General features: G+C 46.3%; 1 protein-coding gene across 1 annotated transcript in view; it reads left to right on the top strand.

Moving 5' to 3' along the window:
- GALNT10 (polypeptide N-acetylgalactosaminyltransferase 10) overlaps positions 1-16,607 on the top strand; it is a 213,910-nt gene that overhangs the window by 109,516 nt on the left and 87,787 nt on the right. Inside the window, exon 4 of the mRNA XM_082725139.1 lies at positions 13,535-13,701. Coding sequence (XP_082581265.1) covers positions 13,535-13,701 — 167 coding nt within the window. The remainder of the gene's footprint in view (positions 1-13,534; positions 13,702-16,607) is intronic.

Below are 16,607 nucleotides of genomic sequence, written 5' to 3'. Positions count from 1 at the left end.
TACATGACTCCCTTCTGAAGAGTGGTGTTTCTTTCAAGACAATAGTTATTGATCCCTCAGACCTAATATTGAGATTTAAAGTTGCTCATAAGCCTTAAAATAAAATGGCAGCCAATAAAACCTCTCAGATTGACTCCTTTTCTATAATTTTAAAAACAGATTTCAGTGAATTCAGCCCTTCGTTGAAATTACAGAGATAGATGGGTTGTAAGCAAAAATGGCTGCCTGTCAACTAAGAAATCAAATGGGCATATATCCCCTACAATTTATGCTAGGTGGAAAGCACTTGACACCCGCATGAGCTGATGTGTGGTTCTGTTCTTTTATCTTTTCTGCAGACCAGTGCATTTTCTGGATCTTCTAGAAATGGAGGCTGTATTCTCCATGAATAATAACGATGTCTCCCGTTTGTCAGCGCTTATGTGCCAAGCGTGGAGTTGAGCACTTTACCAGCCCCAGTTTACTGCTTCCAACTTTGAGGTTTTGTGGGATGTTTTTTCCCTTTCTGTTTCAACACTGTCTTCTCATGCATAAAAACACTATTACAGCTCCGTGTGATTCCAGCCTCTCTGAAATTGTTTGAACCTCACGGGGACCACTAGATCCATTTTACAGGTGGATAAACCGGACCTCAGATGAGCTCAGTCAGCAGAGAGCAGGAAAGACTCAAACCTGGATCCAAGCTTAAACCCTTCCTGCTGCCTCACACACAGACCGAGACCCCTTCCTTGCAGAGAAGGAGGGAGACATTCTAGGTTCTAATCCTTTGTGCATGAAGGTTCAAGTGGACCAGGCATGGCAAGCAGGATTAGTGAGATATATATAAACAGACACAAGCGACAGATGACTCAGGTTGCATTTCACTCAGATGCTGAAGGTAATAAATGGTTGTCCAGGAGCAGACAGATAACACTCAGTAAAACTGGTTACAGAGATGGGTTTGATTTCTAAGTGGCGCTGGCCTTGAAGGAATTTAAGGAAAAAGAGAATGATGACTGGGAGTTAAGGCGATGATCAGTTCTCTCCCTTCATTAAGGTGGTATCCAGAGCAGCCCAACAGAGAAGGGCTGTTAAGTAGAATAGGACAGGGGCACCTGGGTGGCTCAGTCAGTTAAGCATCTGCCTTCGGCTAAGGTCATAACAGGGTCCTGGATCAAGTCCCGCATCAGGCTCCCTGCTCAGTGGGGAGCCTGCTCTTCCCCCTCCACTGTATTTGTACACTATCTCGTTCTCTCTCTGTGTCAAATAAATAAATAGATCTTTAAAACTAAATAAATAGAATAGGACATTATTCACTCCTGATTGTAAACCTCCTGCTCCCACCTTTCTAGGGGCAAGAAATCAGCAGTTATCTCTACCACCAGCACCCACCTCCAATCCTAAACCTATCCAGGTAGTGAATGCTAACAGTTGAGCTCTCTGTGGGGTTTTTTTCCCCCCTTAGTTTATTCAACATATATAGACAGATAAAGGGGTTTGTTTTTTGTTGTTGTTGTTTGGGGAGTTTTGGGGTCCTTTTTATAAAAATGTGGTTGTACCATATGTATTTTATTCTACAAGTAGCTTTTTTAACTTAGCATGTTCTAGTCATGTTTCCAAGACATTTCAAACAGCCATGTAATATTCCACAAGAATCTGACCTACGGCAGTCATTACTCTGTTGATGGGCATACAAATTGCTTCTTTCAGTTCTCTGGCTCTAGACACAGAGCAGCAACAGTATCCTTGAACAAGGTTACTTTTCTTTTTCCTCTTTCATGAATCATCAAGAATCTTGTTATTGAAGCCCATTTCCTCCTAATGATGTTTGCCCAGCAGTTGGCATTTACTCAGGATCTGAAGTGTGGTCCTTCTGATGGTTATTTCCTGCTGCTAATTCCGGGTACCTTGACCTCCCATTCCGTATCGATTAAACCAGAGTTTTCCCACTGTCGGCCTGTGTTGAAAGTTGGAGCACATGGACTACATCACGTGTTACATCTGTGGGAGGACCAACCCTGTCATGGACAGCAGTGTAAAGAAACTGTTAGATTTTGCTGTGTGCTTTAAAAAATTTTTTGTTGTTGTTGTCATAACTGTCTTAAAACTAGATATGGTCTGAACGAAGGGCTTTCCAAAATGTGAGTTCAAAGGGAAAGGAAAATGTAACACAAACCAAGATGTCTTGAACACTGCTTGTATCTGAAGTCTGATGTGGGTTAGGGATACAGCACCGGTGATGAACGGACAGTGCAGGGTGCACAGCTAGTAATAATAACCCTTCGTGATTCTCTGAGCTGTCTGTTGAAAAGAGGGAAGAGCAGGTGGGTGTAGCTGGCTTCTAGCAAAGCCTCCTTGAATGGAAAAGGACCTTCGTAAAGACATCAGCCTGGCACATGTTGTTCCACTAATCTTCTGGGTCCTCTGATTGCAGCCAGACTGTTAAAGAAAAAGCCAGCATCTATCCCATCCCCCAGAGAGGTGTAGAGAAGGGCTGGGAGCCAGGCCCCAGCGGAGGAGGGAAGGCTTGCTGTCAAGATGTGTCAGGAGAGGGCCCAGAGCTGCATCTGGAGAGAGGGTGGGGGGGGGGGGGGGGACAGGATCTTTTCACACTCTGCCCACTAACACCCAGTTTCTCCCTTTTGTTCCAGAACCTGGAGATATTTATAACTTCCTCTTAGCTTCTTGGTGGCTCCAGAGTCCATTGGACATAGTCTTACTGAGAATGTTTTGTTTTTTTTTTAAGATTTTATTTATTTATCAGAGAGAGAGGGGGAGAGAGCAAGCACAGGCAGACAATGGCAAGCAGAGGCAGAGGGAGAAGCAGGCTCCCTGCTGAGCAAGGAGCCTGATGTGGGACTCGATCCCAGGACTCTGGGATCATGACCTGAGCTGAAGGCAGCTGCTTAACCAACTGAGCCACCCAGGCGTCCCTGAGAATGTTTTATTATAAGGGACTGACTATTCTTTATGTAAAATAGATAGGGAAAAACACTGGAATACTGAACTTAAACGATTTACTGGAAAAGGACCTACAGTGTGGCCTATAGAAGGTGGAAACTCACATTATTGAGCCAGATACTGTACCAGCTATATTCACCTGTAGTATCCCTTTCATTCCTTGTGACAGCCTCAATAGGAAGGAATTATATTCCCATTTTAGCCAGGTGGAAACTGAGGCATAGTGCAGCTGTGACATTGCCAAGGTGACCCCCTGCTAAATGACAGCTGTGGGATTTGGACCCAGATCTGAAGGTCTCTCCAGCCCATGCCCCTTCCCTCACTACACCTGCTCTTGCTACTTCAGGAAGTACCCTTTCTCGTGGGCTACTATTTGAGATAATCCATGTATCATCTCACTCTGTGACTCTGGGAAGGTCCCTCCCCATTCCGGGCCTCGGTTTCCTCATCTGTAAAATAAGGAGCACAAACAAGGTGAACTTCAGGCCCTTCTAGCCTTCCTAGTCAGCGATTCTCATTGGCTTTTCCTGTTGAAGCCATGCAGTAGTGGACCTTCTTCCTCAACCCAAAGAGATCCTGGCTTCTGCCACCCGAAGAACACAAACCAACTCCCAAAGACCCATCTGGTCAGTGGAAAACCCAAAACTATCACCTGTTTGGCAGAGGAGAGTGTGTTGACTCGAGTCCCTTGGGAAGGTGCTAAAAATGGTGCACCCATTTCTAGAAGAAAACTGTTTATCTAAGACAATAAACACTGGGAGCTTTAAACAACAGAGTCACTCCACAAGGATTTTTTCAGATGATCATTCTCTTAAAAACACACGCACACACACACAAGTTGCCCTTATATTCACTGAAGAACAATTCACTCTATAGTGTACAGAGCACAGTGGTGGTAAAACCCTACAGACAGCAGGTAATCTCATGATGCCATGGTGGCCCGGTGGGCACAGTATTGGTAAGGCCTCAGGAATCACGTAGAACAATACAGTGTGCCCCAGCAGCCTCAAGAGTCCATGACCTGGGGGGTCCCAATTTCCATATCAGCCTTATTTTGGAGTTTGGGAAGCTTAATTCTATAAGGGTCCATTCTTTTCAAAATAATAAAGAAAAAATAAGGACACTTCATCTAGCTCAAGTACAACTTTCGGATGCTTGTTTTTGTTTTTCTCTTCTGGGAATGGACTTGGGAATAGGATGATGGACTCCTTGGCCACAAGGTTACTTTACCTGATGGAGCAGTCCCCTGCAAGGAGGCAGGGGCAGTAAGGGAAAAGGGAATGTAGCTAGTTGGAATGTGGAAAAAACCATCGAGGCTCTCGAGGAGGAAGAGGTGAAAGCAAGGTACAGCCAGGCTTCCCGGTGCCTTGAAATGGGAAGAGGTTTCTAAGTCTGGCTACCAGAGTCTCTTATGACCCCCTCAGCAGCAGAAATTTCTGGATCCCATCCATCAAGAGGCCTTGGCTCTTCTCTATATAGCTGTGTGTTTGCTTCCCTCTTTAATTCTGGGACTCCCTTTCCATACATCAGGGGCATCTTCAAGAAAGAGAAAGAGGTTTCCTTGGCCTCGTGCACCCGATCTAGGCACATTTCTTACTAGGCTGTTGATCATGGGCAAGTTGATGCATTGGCTGCTCTTGGGTCAGGGCTCTACCCCGCCCCAGGCACCATCATAGCCAGGGAAGGTGTGGTTATAGGGCTCACCCAGGACTTGTTCCTCAGCCTTCCTCGGGCATAGCCATTTCTGTTCAAGGAGAAGGCATGGCCAAGGGAGGCACTATGATTGACCTGATGAGCACAGATGTTTCTTTTTGAACCAAGATGGCCTTTGATGCACCCTTATCTTTGCAGAGTTCCTATCCTAGTTACTTCTCAGCTCATACAGTAAGTCCATTTTCTTTTAAAGATTTTATTTATTTGAGAGAGAGCTTGAGCAAGCACAAGCGGGAGGGAGGGGCAGAGGGAGAAGCAGACTCCCCACTGAGCAGGGAGCCCAACACGGGGATCCCAGGACCGCAAGATCATGACCTGCGCTGAAGGCAGATGCTTCACCGACTGAGCCACCCAGGTGCCCCTGCAAATCCATTTTAAAAAAGGAGGAAACTGAGGCCCATTTTACAGAAGAGATAACTGAGGCTTGCAGAGGTTTGGTAACTCGCCCAGGGTTAGGCAACTAGTAGTTGGTGTTTTCCGCTCCACATTCATACAAACTCCTTCCAATAAAGGTGAACAAACACTGAGTGAACATCAGCAAGCACATTGAAAGCACCCACCTTCCTACTAGTGGTAGTTTTTATGCTGAAGCTCATCAAAACCCCCAGAGACCCACTCCTCTAGGCTGCATGGTCCAGCCATCCTCAGACCTGCCAAAGCCCCCAGGTAGCACTTGGAACATGACAGCAGACACCAGGTCCTTGAAACTCTGTATGACTTGGATTTGTTCTTTACACCCAGAGATTCCAAAGGCTTTCCTCTTCATGTGGCTAAACTGAAGAATTAGCCCCAGCTCCCTGTCCAGTAGCCACTGGCCAGGTGGGCTGGGATCTCCACTCAGCCTCTGTAAGCCTCCCCGCCACACTTGGAAAACAAAAGGGTTGGACTAGGCCCTTCCAGCTCCAGTTCAACCCAGCAACCATTAACTACCTACTCCTTGTTGGCAAGGCTCACGGCTGGGCGCAAGGATACAGTGCTTATAATGCCTTCATGCTTTGTCTTTCCAGCCATTTGCATTCTGCCTTCTCCTTAGCCACAGGCAGGGAGGTGGGAAGACTTATCATGATTTTATTACTGCTCATTTATTTCTCTCCCTCCCTCCAACTCTGTCTCCCTTGGGGACAATGACTTGTTCCTCACCAGTGTAATCCCAGGGCTTAGCATAGTATCTGTCACATAGTAGGTGCTCAGTAAACATTTCTTGAATGCATGCATGATTAAGGGAGCAAGCAAATGAAAATGTTTTGAGCCACGAGCTGGCTAAACCTGGGGTACCAAGAATGGGATGCATGTCTACAGCAGTGAAACTCTTATTTAGGCCTTACTAAAGCCCTGTGCCTTTCTCTGGAATGTCCATCTCTAATTCCAGGAGAATTGAAATCTGGGGCATTCTTCTGCTCCTGGTTCTTCTCCACATTTACCCTTCTCCAAGGACAGAGCTAGCCACTCTGTCCATGTGGCTGTTTTAAATTTTACCATGACACTCTGACGGTATTACCATCCCCATTTCACAGATAAGAAACTGAAGCTCAGCGAGTATGAAAACCTGCCCCTGGGTCTCATGGCTGCAGAGTGGCAGAGTCAGGATTTGAAGCCAGGTTGAGAGCCTTTTTGGTCCCTTAGACACCTACAACATCAGGTTTGTTCAGTTGACTTGCATTTCAACTGGGTCTTTGGATGGTGTCCTATGCTAGAGAATTAAGTGTCTTTTATAATTTCCTTCAAAATGATTGGATTGTTCTATTCAAAGTTGTCTCGGGAGAGAAGAGTTTTGAAATGCTTCCCTTTAATTTTGACTTCTTTCTTTCAAATTCTAGTGCTCCAGCATTAAGCCCTGAGGGGGCATCTCAAGGGCCAGTGTATTAGATTTGTCTTTGGGTCCCAAGAGCTCAGAATCCTGCAGGGAATATTAAATTGGGGGCTGCTCAGCCACAGATGGGTTCAGTTATCTCCCAGTCGCCCCACTGCCTCCCACCCTCACAAGGGCCCCCAACCCAGCCCCTTTTTCCCAGGCAGTGATGAGCAGAATTCAGCGGGAGACAGAGGCTGCCCCTGCAGATCAGAGGTGACTCCTGGGGAACCGTTTCTGCTTCTGTCCTTCAGAAGCCATCCTTGGTTCCAAAAGAGATTGATTTGATTGAGAGGGCTTAGAGGTGATCCAGTTATAACAGCAAGGATTCTTTCAGTGATGAGTGACAGAGACCTAACTCAGACTGACCTAAGAAAATGTATTGACTCACGTAACTGAAAAGGCTAGGAGCAGAGCTTGGCTTCAGCTATAGCTGGATCTGAGTCCTTGAATGATGCCAGTAGGAATCTCTCTCCAACTCTTGGCTCTATTTTCTACTCTGTTAAATTCATTTGAAGGCAGTGAACATGTATGGCGGCCTCAGACAGACCAGACTTCTATCTTCCCATGTTCAGTGTCAGCAGAAAAGAGCCGATCTCTCTCTTAGCCAGAATGTACTCTGATTTACAGGTGCCCAATTCCCGCACTGTCGTTGTGGTTGGAGAAAATCAGTGTTCTGATTGGTTGAGCCAGGTTTCCTTGCCCACCCTCAAAGCAAGGCAGAGACCACCCCTGAACCCTATAGAATTGAAGAGTGGGAGATTCCTTAGGAAAAGCAGGATGCTGTTAGCAAAGAAGGAGAAAGAAGACAGAGCACAGGTGCCTGTGCAAGGGGCAGCCTGCTTTTCACTTAGGCATAGGCGCTTCTTTTATGGTGCTGTCTGGGGCCAGAAATACTGAGGCAAGAGGACAGGGCCAGAAATACTGAGGCAAGAGGACAGCACCATCGAGTGGGTTTGCCGTATGCATGTTTATGGAAGCATGCAGAAGAGAACATTCCCTAAATGTTTAGCAGCGGCCTGCCCCAAGTGTCAGGATGTTGCCGTTGTTACCTTTACCATTGTTGATTAGACTTTCTGTGCTTTTTAGACTTTTATCCCTGAGCAGTTCTCAGTTTTCTCCTCAAGAAAAAAAATTGTGGTATTTTAGTATTCAAGTACAATTAGCATACAGTGACATATTAGTTCCAGGTGCACAATGTAGTGATTGAACAGTGCTCTGCACTGCTCAGTGCTCGTCACAATACATGTGCTCTTAATCCCTATCAGCTATCTCACCCATCCCTATCCATCTCCCCTCCGGGAACCATCCGTTTGTTCTCTATAATTAGGAGTCTGTTCTTTTTTGTGTCTCTTTTTATTCTTGTTGGTTTGTTTTGTTTCTTAAATCCTACATATGCATGAAAATGTATGGTATCTTTCTCTGACTTGTTTCACTCAGTATTATACCTTCTAGGTCCATCCCTGTTGTTGCAAATGGCAGGATTTCATTCTTATGGCTGAATGATAATCCGTTGTCTATCAATGGACATTTGGGTTGCTTCCATGTCTTAGCTATAGTAAATGATGCTTCAGGAAATGTAGGGGGGCATAGATCTTTTCGAATTAGTGTTTTGTTTTCTTTGGATAAATACTCAGTGGTAGAATGACTGAATCATACAGTAATACTATTTTTAGCTTTTTGGGGGGGGAACCTCCCTCCTGTTTTCCAGAGTGGTCGCACCAGTGTGCATTCCCAACAACAATGCAGGAGGGCTCCTTTTTCTCCACATCCTTGCCAACGCTCGTTATTCCTTGTGTTTTCTATTTCAGCCATTTCAACAGGTGTAAAACAATGCTCAACATCAGTAATCATCAGGGGAATAGAAATTAAAACCACAATGAAAGATCATTTTATACCTGTCAGAATGGCTAAAATAAGTATTATTTTAAATAAATACAGTCCTGGATCTAGGTCCTCTTTGGGCCCTGTTTTCCTTCTGTGGAAATGGGATCGGCATTCTCCGGTTCTCCTGCCTCCCCGGGGCTGGTACAGATTAGAGGAGAGAGAGAAGGACAAGTGCTCCGGAAACCATCAGGCGCGATGAACCGTGGGAAGGCAGAGTTGTTATTGTCTGGTCGTGGCTGAACCCAGTCTCCTTACATTGGGAATATCGTGCCCTAGTTTCCCTTCCTGGCCGCCCTCTAAAGGCGTCGGGTGCAGGGATGCCTCGTGTTTATCACACACCAAAGAACTGGACATAACTCCACCTTGCAGTGGTGAAATCTCAAGATACAACATGCAGATGGGTCTTAAAGAGGACCGCTAAGATGGGGGTGTCAGTGGGGGCAGGGGCCTTCTGTTCCCATCCCCCATCCCCAGGCCTCTTCTTCCTGCTGGTATCTGAGGCCTCCTAAGAGAAGAAAGAAGGGGTTTTTGCAGGAGCTCCCCTACGGGAAGGGGGCTTGTGGGCAGGTCTGTGGCACCATGCTTCCTGCTGGGTTCTGGAGAGACTGATTTCAGCAAGTCAGACAATTTTTTATTCAAACAAAGAGCCTCTACTAAGCTGGAAGCCAACTAATGACTAGTGCCCATGGCAAAAGTCAGAGTGCTGTTGTGTGTTTATGTAGTAAATAAATGAGTAGATGGACAGAGGAGGGAGAAAAGGACTAGTCCCCAGCCCCCCATAAAAAAGGTACATGTTCAAGGCTAGGATCCAAGCCGAGCCTTTCATTTGAGTTCTGACTGATCTGTAATTCCATGATTGAATCAAATTAGAAGTGAATTTAGTCTGTTGTGGCATTGCCTATTTCCCTTAATACGTGATGGTGTTTGTGTGTCTGTTGGCAGGCTGTGGGGCCCAGGCTGGGGTTTGAGAGAGCCAGGCCTCTCTGCAGGGTAATAGCTCTATTGTATTTCGCCCCATGGACTCCAGGCAACTTATTACTGCTAACCACACCGCCCTCCCAACCCTGCTTCAGTCCAACGAGCCTCCTCTGAAATTGGATGGGAGGCAGGAATTTCCATAGCAAACTAGATCTCGCCATCTTTCTTGGCCACAGAGGACCCAGCTGAGTCAAGGGAAAGAGATTTTTTTTTTTTTTTTTTTTTAAAGAGGTGCTTTCATTTGTTTGCAAAAACCCGCATAATGCAGTTTCTCCCTGAGAAAGCTGGCTGATGTGACCAAAGGGATTAGAGGTGGGGGAAGAGCTGGGGGAAGGGCCAGAGGAGGGCTGCTGCACCAGGCCTGGCTAGAAACCGTCCAGCCAGAGGGAGGAGCAAGACGGGACCTGAAAGAAGTCCCAAGGCCCCAAGAAGAAAGAGACTGACTTGTCCAGCAGAGCTGGACTGGCAGAATTTGGCAGGGGAACAGGGGGTGGGAGTTGGGGGGTTGCTGAGTGGGGGATGTCCTCTAAGGGGGGGTTCCTGTCCACACAGTTGGAACAGAGCTCTCTGTCGGACACCAAGGCTTCATTCTTGTCTCTGCTCCCCACCCCCAGCTTCCCTTGGTGCCTCTAGCCAAGAGAGAATTTGCAACTAAGGAGACTGTGGACCCTGACCCATTTCCTCCTAATGTTTCTTTCTGAAAATAATCAAACATACAGAGAAGTTTTGAAACAACTGCTCGTTGAGCGCTCGTGTTCCCATCGCCTAGATTCTGCAGTTAGCACTTCTCTCCCTGCTTTCTTACATATCTGTCCATCCCTCTCTCCATCTGTCAATCTATTTTATTGTTTGAAATGTTTCAGAGTAAGTTGCAGCACGCCCCTGATGCATTTTGACAGTTGAACAGTGGATTGCAGTGGCATTTTGCATTGCAAAAGGAGATATTTTGTTGTTACTTCTGTTGTTCCACATTTTCTCCCAAAAAACTTCTTACCAGTCTTGTGGAGCTAGCTCCCTCCCACAATGTCTTTTACTTTTGGACTTTTCAACTCCAAAGGTCTCTATGGGCCTGGAAGACAATGTAAGGGAGTGAAACAGCTCTGATGTAAGGCTGTGGGGAGTGGTAAAAGCTGAGGGGACCCAGAGAGCACCTGCCCAATGGAGAGGGGTGTCAGCTCAGCCCACTGCTGCCACGTGAGACTCATGAGGATTTTTGTTTTTTATGAAATCTTGTACTTTTGAAGTGTTTACAGACTGGGTAAAGGGTATCAAAGATGACTTTTGTGTATGAGTTTTCTGTAGCTGCCTTGGCAGTTTATCGTAAATCGAGCAATTTAAACAACACAAAGTTATTGTTAACAGTTCTGTAAGTCAGAAGTCCAACATGGGTCTCACTGGGCTACAATCAAGATGTGGGCCAGGGGGCATTCCCTTCTGAGGACCCTGGGGCAGTCTTGCTTATCTGGGTTGTTGGCAGACTGGTTATGAAGAGTGAAGCTCTGTTTTCTTGCTGGCCATCAGCTGAGGATTCTAAAGACTGCCCACTTTCCTTGGTTTACGACCTCCTTCTTCAAAGCCCCAGTGGTGAGTTGAGTCCCTCTCACACTTCATTTCTCTACTCCTTCCTTCTCATCTCTCTGACCCAGCTAGAAAGGTGCTCTACCTTTAAAGGACACTTGTGGGGCGCCTGGGTGGCTCAGTGGGTTAAAGCCTCTGCCTTCAGCTCAGGTCATGATCCCAGGGTCCTGGGCTCGAGCCTTACATCGGGCTCTCTGCTCCGCAGGGAGCCTGCTTCCTCCTCTCTCTCTGCCTACCTGTGATCTCTGTCTGTCAAATAAATAAATAAAATCTTTAAAAACAAAACAAAACAAAACAAAAAAGGACACTTGTGGTTACATTAGACCTACTTGGGTAATCCATACTCTTCAAACTCATCTCAAGGTCCTTAACCCTGACCATATCTGCCAAGTCCCTTTTGCCACATAAGGTAACATAGTCATAGCTTCTGGGGATTAAGGCTTAGACGTCTTCAGGCTGATACTCTGCCTACCATACCTGGCTTATGACTGAAGATGAAGTAAACAGTTTTGACATTAGTTCTGGGCCTGCCTGGTCGTCAGGTCCCATCTTTTGGGCCCTGGGAAAATCCTTAATATCACTAATGAAATGTACCCCATAGATAAAAAGAAATGAAAGACAAGAGGAATTCAAATTTTATATAATCAGATTGTTAGCAATGATATTGGAATTGCTTTTCTGAAGCAGTTATATATTATAGGAAAAAACAAATAAGTAACAATGTTAAGAACGTAGATTTTTAGCAAAAGAGATAAAATATATAACACCAGATAAAGACATTGCAAGAAAACTGTAGACCAATATCCATTTTGAATGTAGATGCAGAAATCCTCAGCAAAATACTAGCAAACCAAATTCAGCAATGTATAAGAGGGATTATACACCATGACCAAGTAGGGTTTATCCTAGGAACAAGTTTGGTTCAACATATGAAAATCAATCAATGTAATACACTTTATTAAAAGAATAGAGGAACAAAACCCATGTGATCATTTCAGTAGGTGCAGAAAAAGTATTTGACAAAATCCGATATTTTTTTGTTACAAAAACGTTCAACAGGGGCGCCTGGGTGGCTCATTGGGTTAAAGCCTCTGCCTTCAGCTCAGGTCATGATCCCAGGGTCCTGGGATCAAGCCCCGCATCGGCCTCTCTGCTCAGCCGGGAGCCTGCTTCCCCCACTCTCTCTCTGCCTGCCTCTCTGCCTACTTGTGACTTCTGTCTGTCAAATAAATAAACAAAATCTTAAAAATAAATAAATAAAAATTTTAAAAACGAATAATAATATTTGCGCTGAACTGAAATATATTAATTATGTGAAGATTTATGAGTTCATAATGAAAACAAATAATTGACCATCTTTGGAACATAGTAGGGAACCAAGTCATTCTGAAAACTGATGATCAAGAATGAGTCATGTCTTTCCTATACTTTTCCTATACTTTTCTGTACCTCAACCAAATAGTTGTGATCATTTTACTTCATTATAATATCCCAGCCAGTAAATGAAGAATGATAGAGTAACAGTATCACCATTTTGCAAGCCCCTGATAAACTGAAGGATTTAGGCCCTGAACTTCAGTGGCCATCAGCATCACAAAAGGGAAGACAACTGGGCAGTACGGGCTTCCTGTAGGAGGCTCACACCACTATGAAGAGGTTGCCAGAATGTCTCACCAACTTAGGTCAAGCCTCTAGACCTAGCTACCAGTTTACAGGAGCCAAAGGGGGCAGACAGAGGAACATGTTCAGAGACACCACAGCAGTGCGAGCAGCAAAATGCAGACTGTAGGAAATCCAATAGTGCAGTTGACCCAGTTTCTTCAACAAACAAACTATAAGGAAAAGAGAGACTTAGAAGTTGCATCAGCTAAAGACAGCCGTAGGCCTTGTCTTGATCCTGATTTCAGCAACTGTGAAAAGATAGAAGATCAGGGAAACTTGAACACCAACTAGATATTTGATGATATTAAGGAACTATGTTAATCCCTTTGGGTGTTACAATGACATTAAAGGCCCATGGGGCCAGGCCTCCCATCCCCAAGCTTACCATGGGACTCCGGAGAGAAAGGGGGAAATGCCCCCTCTGCCAGCAGAGCCCAGGGAGGGAGGGGCTGAGCCTGTGAAACCCAGTGTGTTCGTCCAAATGCGTGGGCAAATGACTTCTCCACTGGTGAGGAGTGTGCGAGGGGTGAGGAGAGAGGCCAGAGCGTTACTGAAGGGTTGTCTTCCACCTGGAATCATGAGGATGGGCATCCATGCTCCTGTAGCGACTGAGGCTTAAACAGGTTAGCACATGGAGGCCACCAAACCCTAGTGATGCTGTTGTGGGTTTGTAACTGCTTCTATACAAGTCGGGGGTTCTTGTAGACATACCCCTCTCTACTGTGTGTGCAGGGAATTGGAAGTGTGACTTCGGGATGCTAAGCGGAAGGAGGTTCTAAAGTGACTGAGCTGTCCCTGGCTGTTGCTCATTCCCTGAAGGCTAGAAAGGAGTGGCATTTGCGGTTAGCCAAACCATGTGCTTATGGAGTCCTCTTGACAAGATGAGAGCTGAACCTGTTGTCTCCTATGCCCTGTGTCTCCCTCTAGCTGCAACGGCAAACGCTACCTGGAGACACTCCCCAACACCAGCATCATCATCCCCTTCCACAACGAGGGCTGGTCCTCCCTCCTCCGCACCGTCCACAGCGTGCTGAACCGCTCACCCCCGGAGCTGATCGCCGAGATCGTGCTGGTTGATGATTTCAGTGATCGAGGTAGGACCCCCAGCACTCCCACCCCAGCTTCCTGCCCCTGCGCTCCATCCAGTGACTGGCCAAAGGGTTGGCAGGTTTTCTTCTTCAGCAGCACCAGCAGCTGGGCCACCATTTACTGATGCTTGTTGTGTGCCTGGCCATGACCCTGGCCCTGTACACAGTATCTCATTTAGTCCTCAAAACATCCCATGAAGTAGATTCTGTTTTTATCCTATTGTATCAATGTGCACTGAACTGCAAATAACAGAAAACTCAATAAACAATAGCTCAAACAGGTAAGGGCTCATTCATTCATTCATTTCACCATAAGATCCAGGACTGGTATAGCTGCCTCAGGCTATCATCAAAGAACCAGGCTTGTCTGTTCCTTCTTCTTCATCCTCAAGGTCCCAAAATAGCTGCTGTACCTCTGGGAAGTCTGCCTTTCAGGCAGGGAGAAGGAAGAAGGGTAAAGAGAACAAAGCCTCCCTTTTTCAAGATTTTGCCTTCTTATTCAGAAAAGACTTCTGGCCAGAAAACTCTGACATCCAGGCCTTCCTGTCTGCCAGGGTGCCTGGAAATGAAAGTGTTTTGATTTGGGGCGTCTTGAAGAGAGGTAGGAGAGGGGAGATGTACATTAGAAAAGGGGCTGAGCGTGCCTTTCTCTGGTCTCTGCCACACAATTCTCCAGCTGAGAAGACTGAGCTCCAGCTCGCCTGCTCTGAGCAGTCTCACCGCCTGGTTGAACCTAACGGCCTCCAGTGTCAGAGCTCTACTAGGTATCGTCTAGGGGTACCAGCCACAGCTGCACACCGTCTTCAGTTAGGGATGTCATTAGCACTGCTCACTCCACTGCGTGTGTCATTGCGTAGTTGCATGGCTCTTTGTTGTTGGTCCTCCTCACTAGATCGTTCGTGGTCTAGAGCAGGGGATCCGTGACTGTGTGCAACTGAGTGAATGAATGGACAAGGAGGGAGAAAGCATGTCCCAGGCATACACGCACTCACACACACACACACACACACACACACACACATATACATATGCGCACACACACATACATGCACACACACATGCATATGCACATGCATACACGCACACAAAGCCATACCAGCAGCAGGGTCATCTGCAGCCACAAAGACAGACGTTCCCTCCATGACTGGTGCTAGCCTGTGTCTCTGTGTTCTGAAGCAGCAGCTGTCCAGGGGGTGGACCCTACACCACTTGGCAGGATCCCCCTGTCTGAGTGTCATGGGGCATGAGTCCCCCAGAGGTAGAAGAAACCACACATCCACTGGATTAGAAACGAGTGTGTCTCCTGCTCAATTAGACAAGAATTTTAAGACCATCTAGGCTGTTGGCTTTCAGTATGCATCTCAGAGCAGTAAGGGCCCAGGGGTGCCTCAGGGAGCACTGTTTGCAGTAGGGTGAGCCTTGCTGGTGCAGTGGGGCATTGCGGGGGTGGGTGAGTTCAGCTCCCTCTCCTGGCATGGTCTGTGTTTGGTTTCTGAAAAGGCGTTTACTAAGAGGAGCTGCACTGCTAATGAATGCGTGATAATCACAGATACCACTCAGCCTGCTCCTTTTACAGGTGCAAAACCCAAGGCCTAGAACTGTGGTCAGGCTTAACTAAAACTCACAGCTGGCTGGTTGCAGAGGAAGGACGAGAAGCCTGTTCCTGGGCTCCCAGGGCAGCCTGTCCCTCCTCACCTCAGCTGGTTACGAGAAATGTGGCAGAAGTGCGGCACTCTTCTCTATCCCCAAGGACGCTTCTCAATAAATTACTTTTCCATTGTATTAAAGAGCAGGGTTCTTTCTAAAAAGAGCTCATTATAAAACACATCCAATCCTGGGCTATAATGGTTTGCACCTCTAATATCCCAATTTCCTCAGTGATAAAAATAACATGACATACCCACCCCCCAATAATAAAAGAATGTGAAAGTCTTCAGAAAGAAGAGGTAAATTTCATAAGAATGACATTTTCCAAGTGCATCTCTTTCTCCAGAGAGCAAAAATACTGGTCCAATGTGGTACCATTGCGAGACCCTAATCGGATAGGGAAGAGAAGAGATACTATCCCTGTTTCCCAGATGAGAATGACAGGTAAGGCCCCTAATTGTTGCCCCTTTTCCTCCGTGAATCAGGCATGCAACCCAGAGGCCAGCTCTTACCTCATGCCCCTCAGTCCAGCACAGTGGCTGTCAGATTTCCCAACCTGCATTTTTCAGAAAAGCAATCATTATTCTGGTTTCAAGAAGGAATTCTTAAGGCAGCTTTGGAAGAAAACTTACTCAGCAGTGATTGTTTTAAAAATGAGATTTGGGAGAAGCAATTTCAGAACTATGGAGAGGCCTGTCCAAAGTACAGCAAATACGGGCCATCATAAAAGACAGATTTCTCTGGGCCCTGTGAGCAGAGGCAGTTCTCAGAGTTGAAATTCATAGATGCTAACTACGGGTTAGATTGGGGCTGCCCAGCAGAAGGCATTTTCCTCTGAAATGAGTCTCCTCCAGGCTCCTCAGGGCAACTAATTGTAATTCAGCTAAGGGTTGAGACCTCGGGTAGGAGACAAAATTGGAGCAGATGAATGCTTGAAATAAGATCCAGGGCTCTGTGCAGGGAGCGCTGGGGACTAGACTGGAAGCTGGTGCTGACCCCAGAACAGTCACAGCCTTGCCTGCAAATAGAGCGTGTGGAGTTTTCCAGGGGTGTCCAAAAGCTCTTCAAATGTGTGAGCTTTGCTTGAGGATTAGGAGGACATGGAGGTGTTTTTTTTTTTTTTTTTAAAGATTTTATTTATTTATTTGACAGAGGGAGAGAGATCACAAGTAGGCAGAGCAGCAAGCAGAGAGAGAGGGGGAAGCAGGCTCACTGCTGAGCAGAGAGCCCGATGTGGGGCTTGATCCCTGGACCCTGAGATCATG

This window comes from Mustela nivalis (genome assembly GCF_964662115.1).
Source record: "Mustela nivalis genome assembly, chromosome: 3".
In the NCBI taxonomy this organism is placed as follows: domain Eukaryota; kingdom Metazoa; phylum Chordata; class Mammalia; order Carnivora; family Mustelidae; genus Mustela; species Mustela nivalis.
Note: the sequence above shows the minus strand (reverse complement) of the source record. Positions and strands in the feature narration are given on the sequence as shown.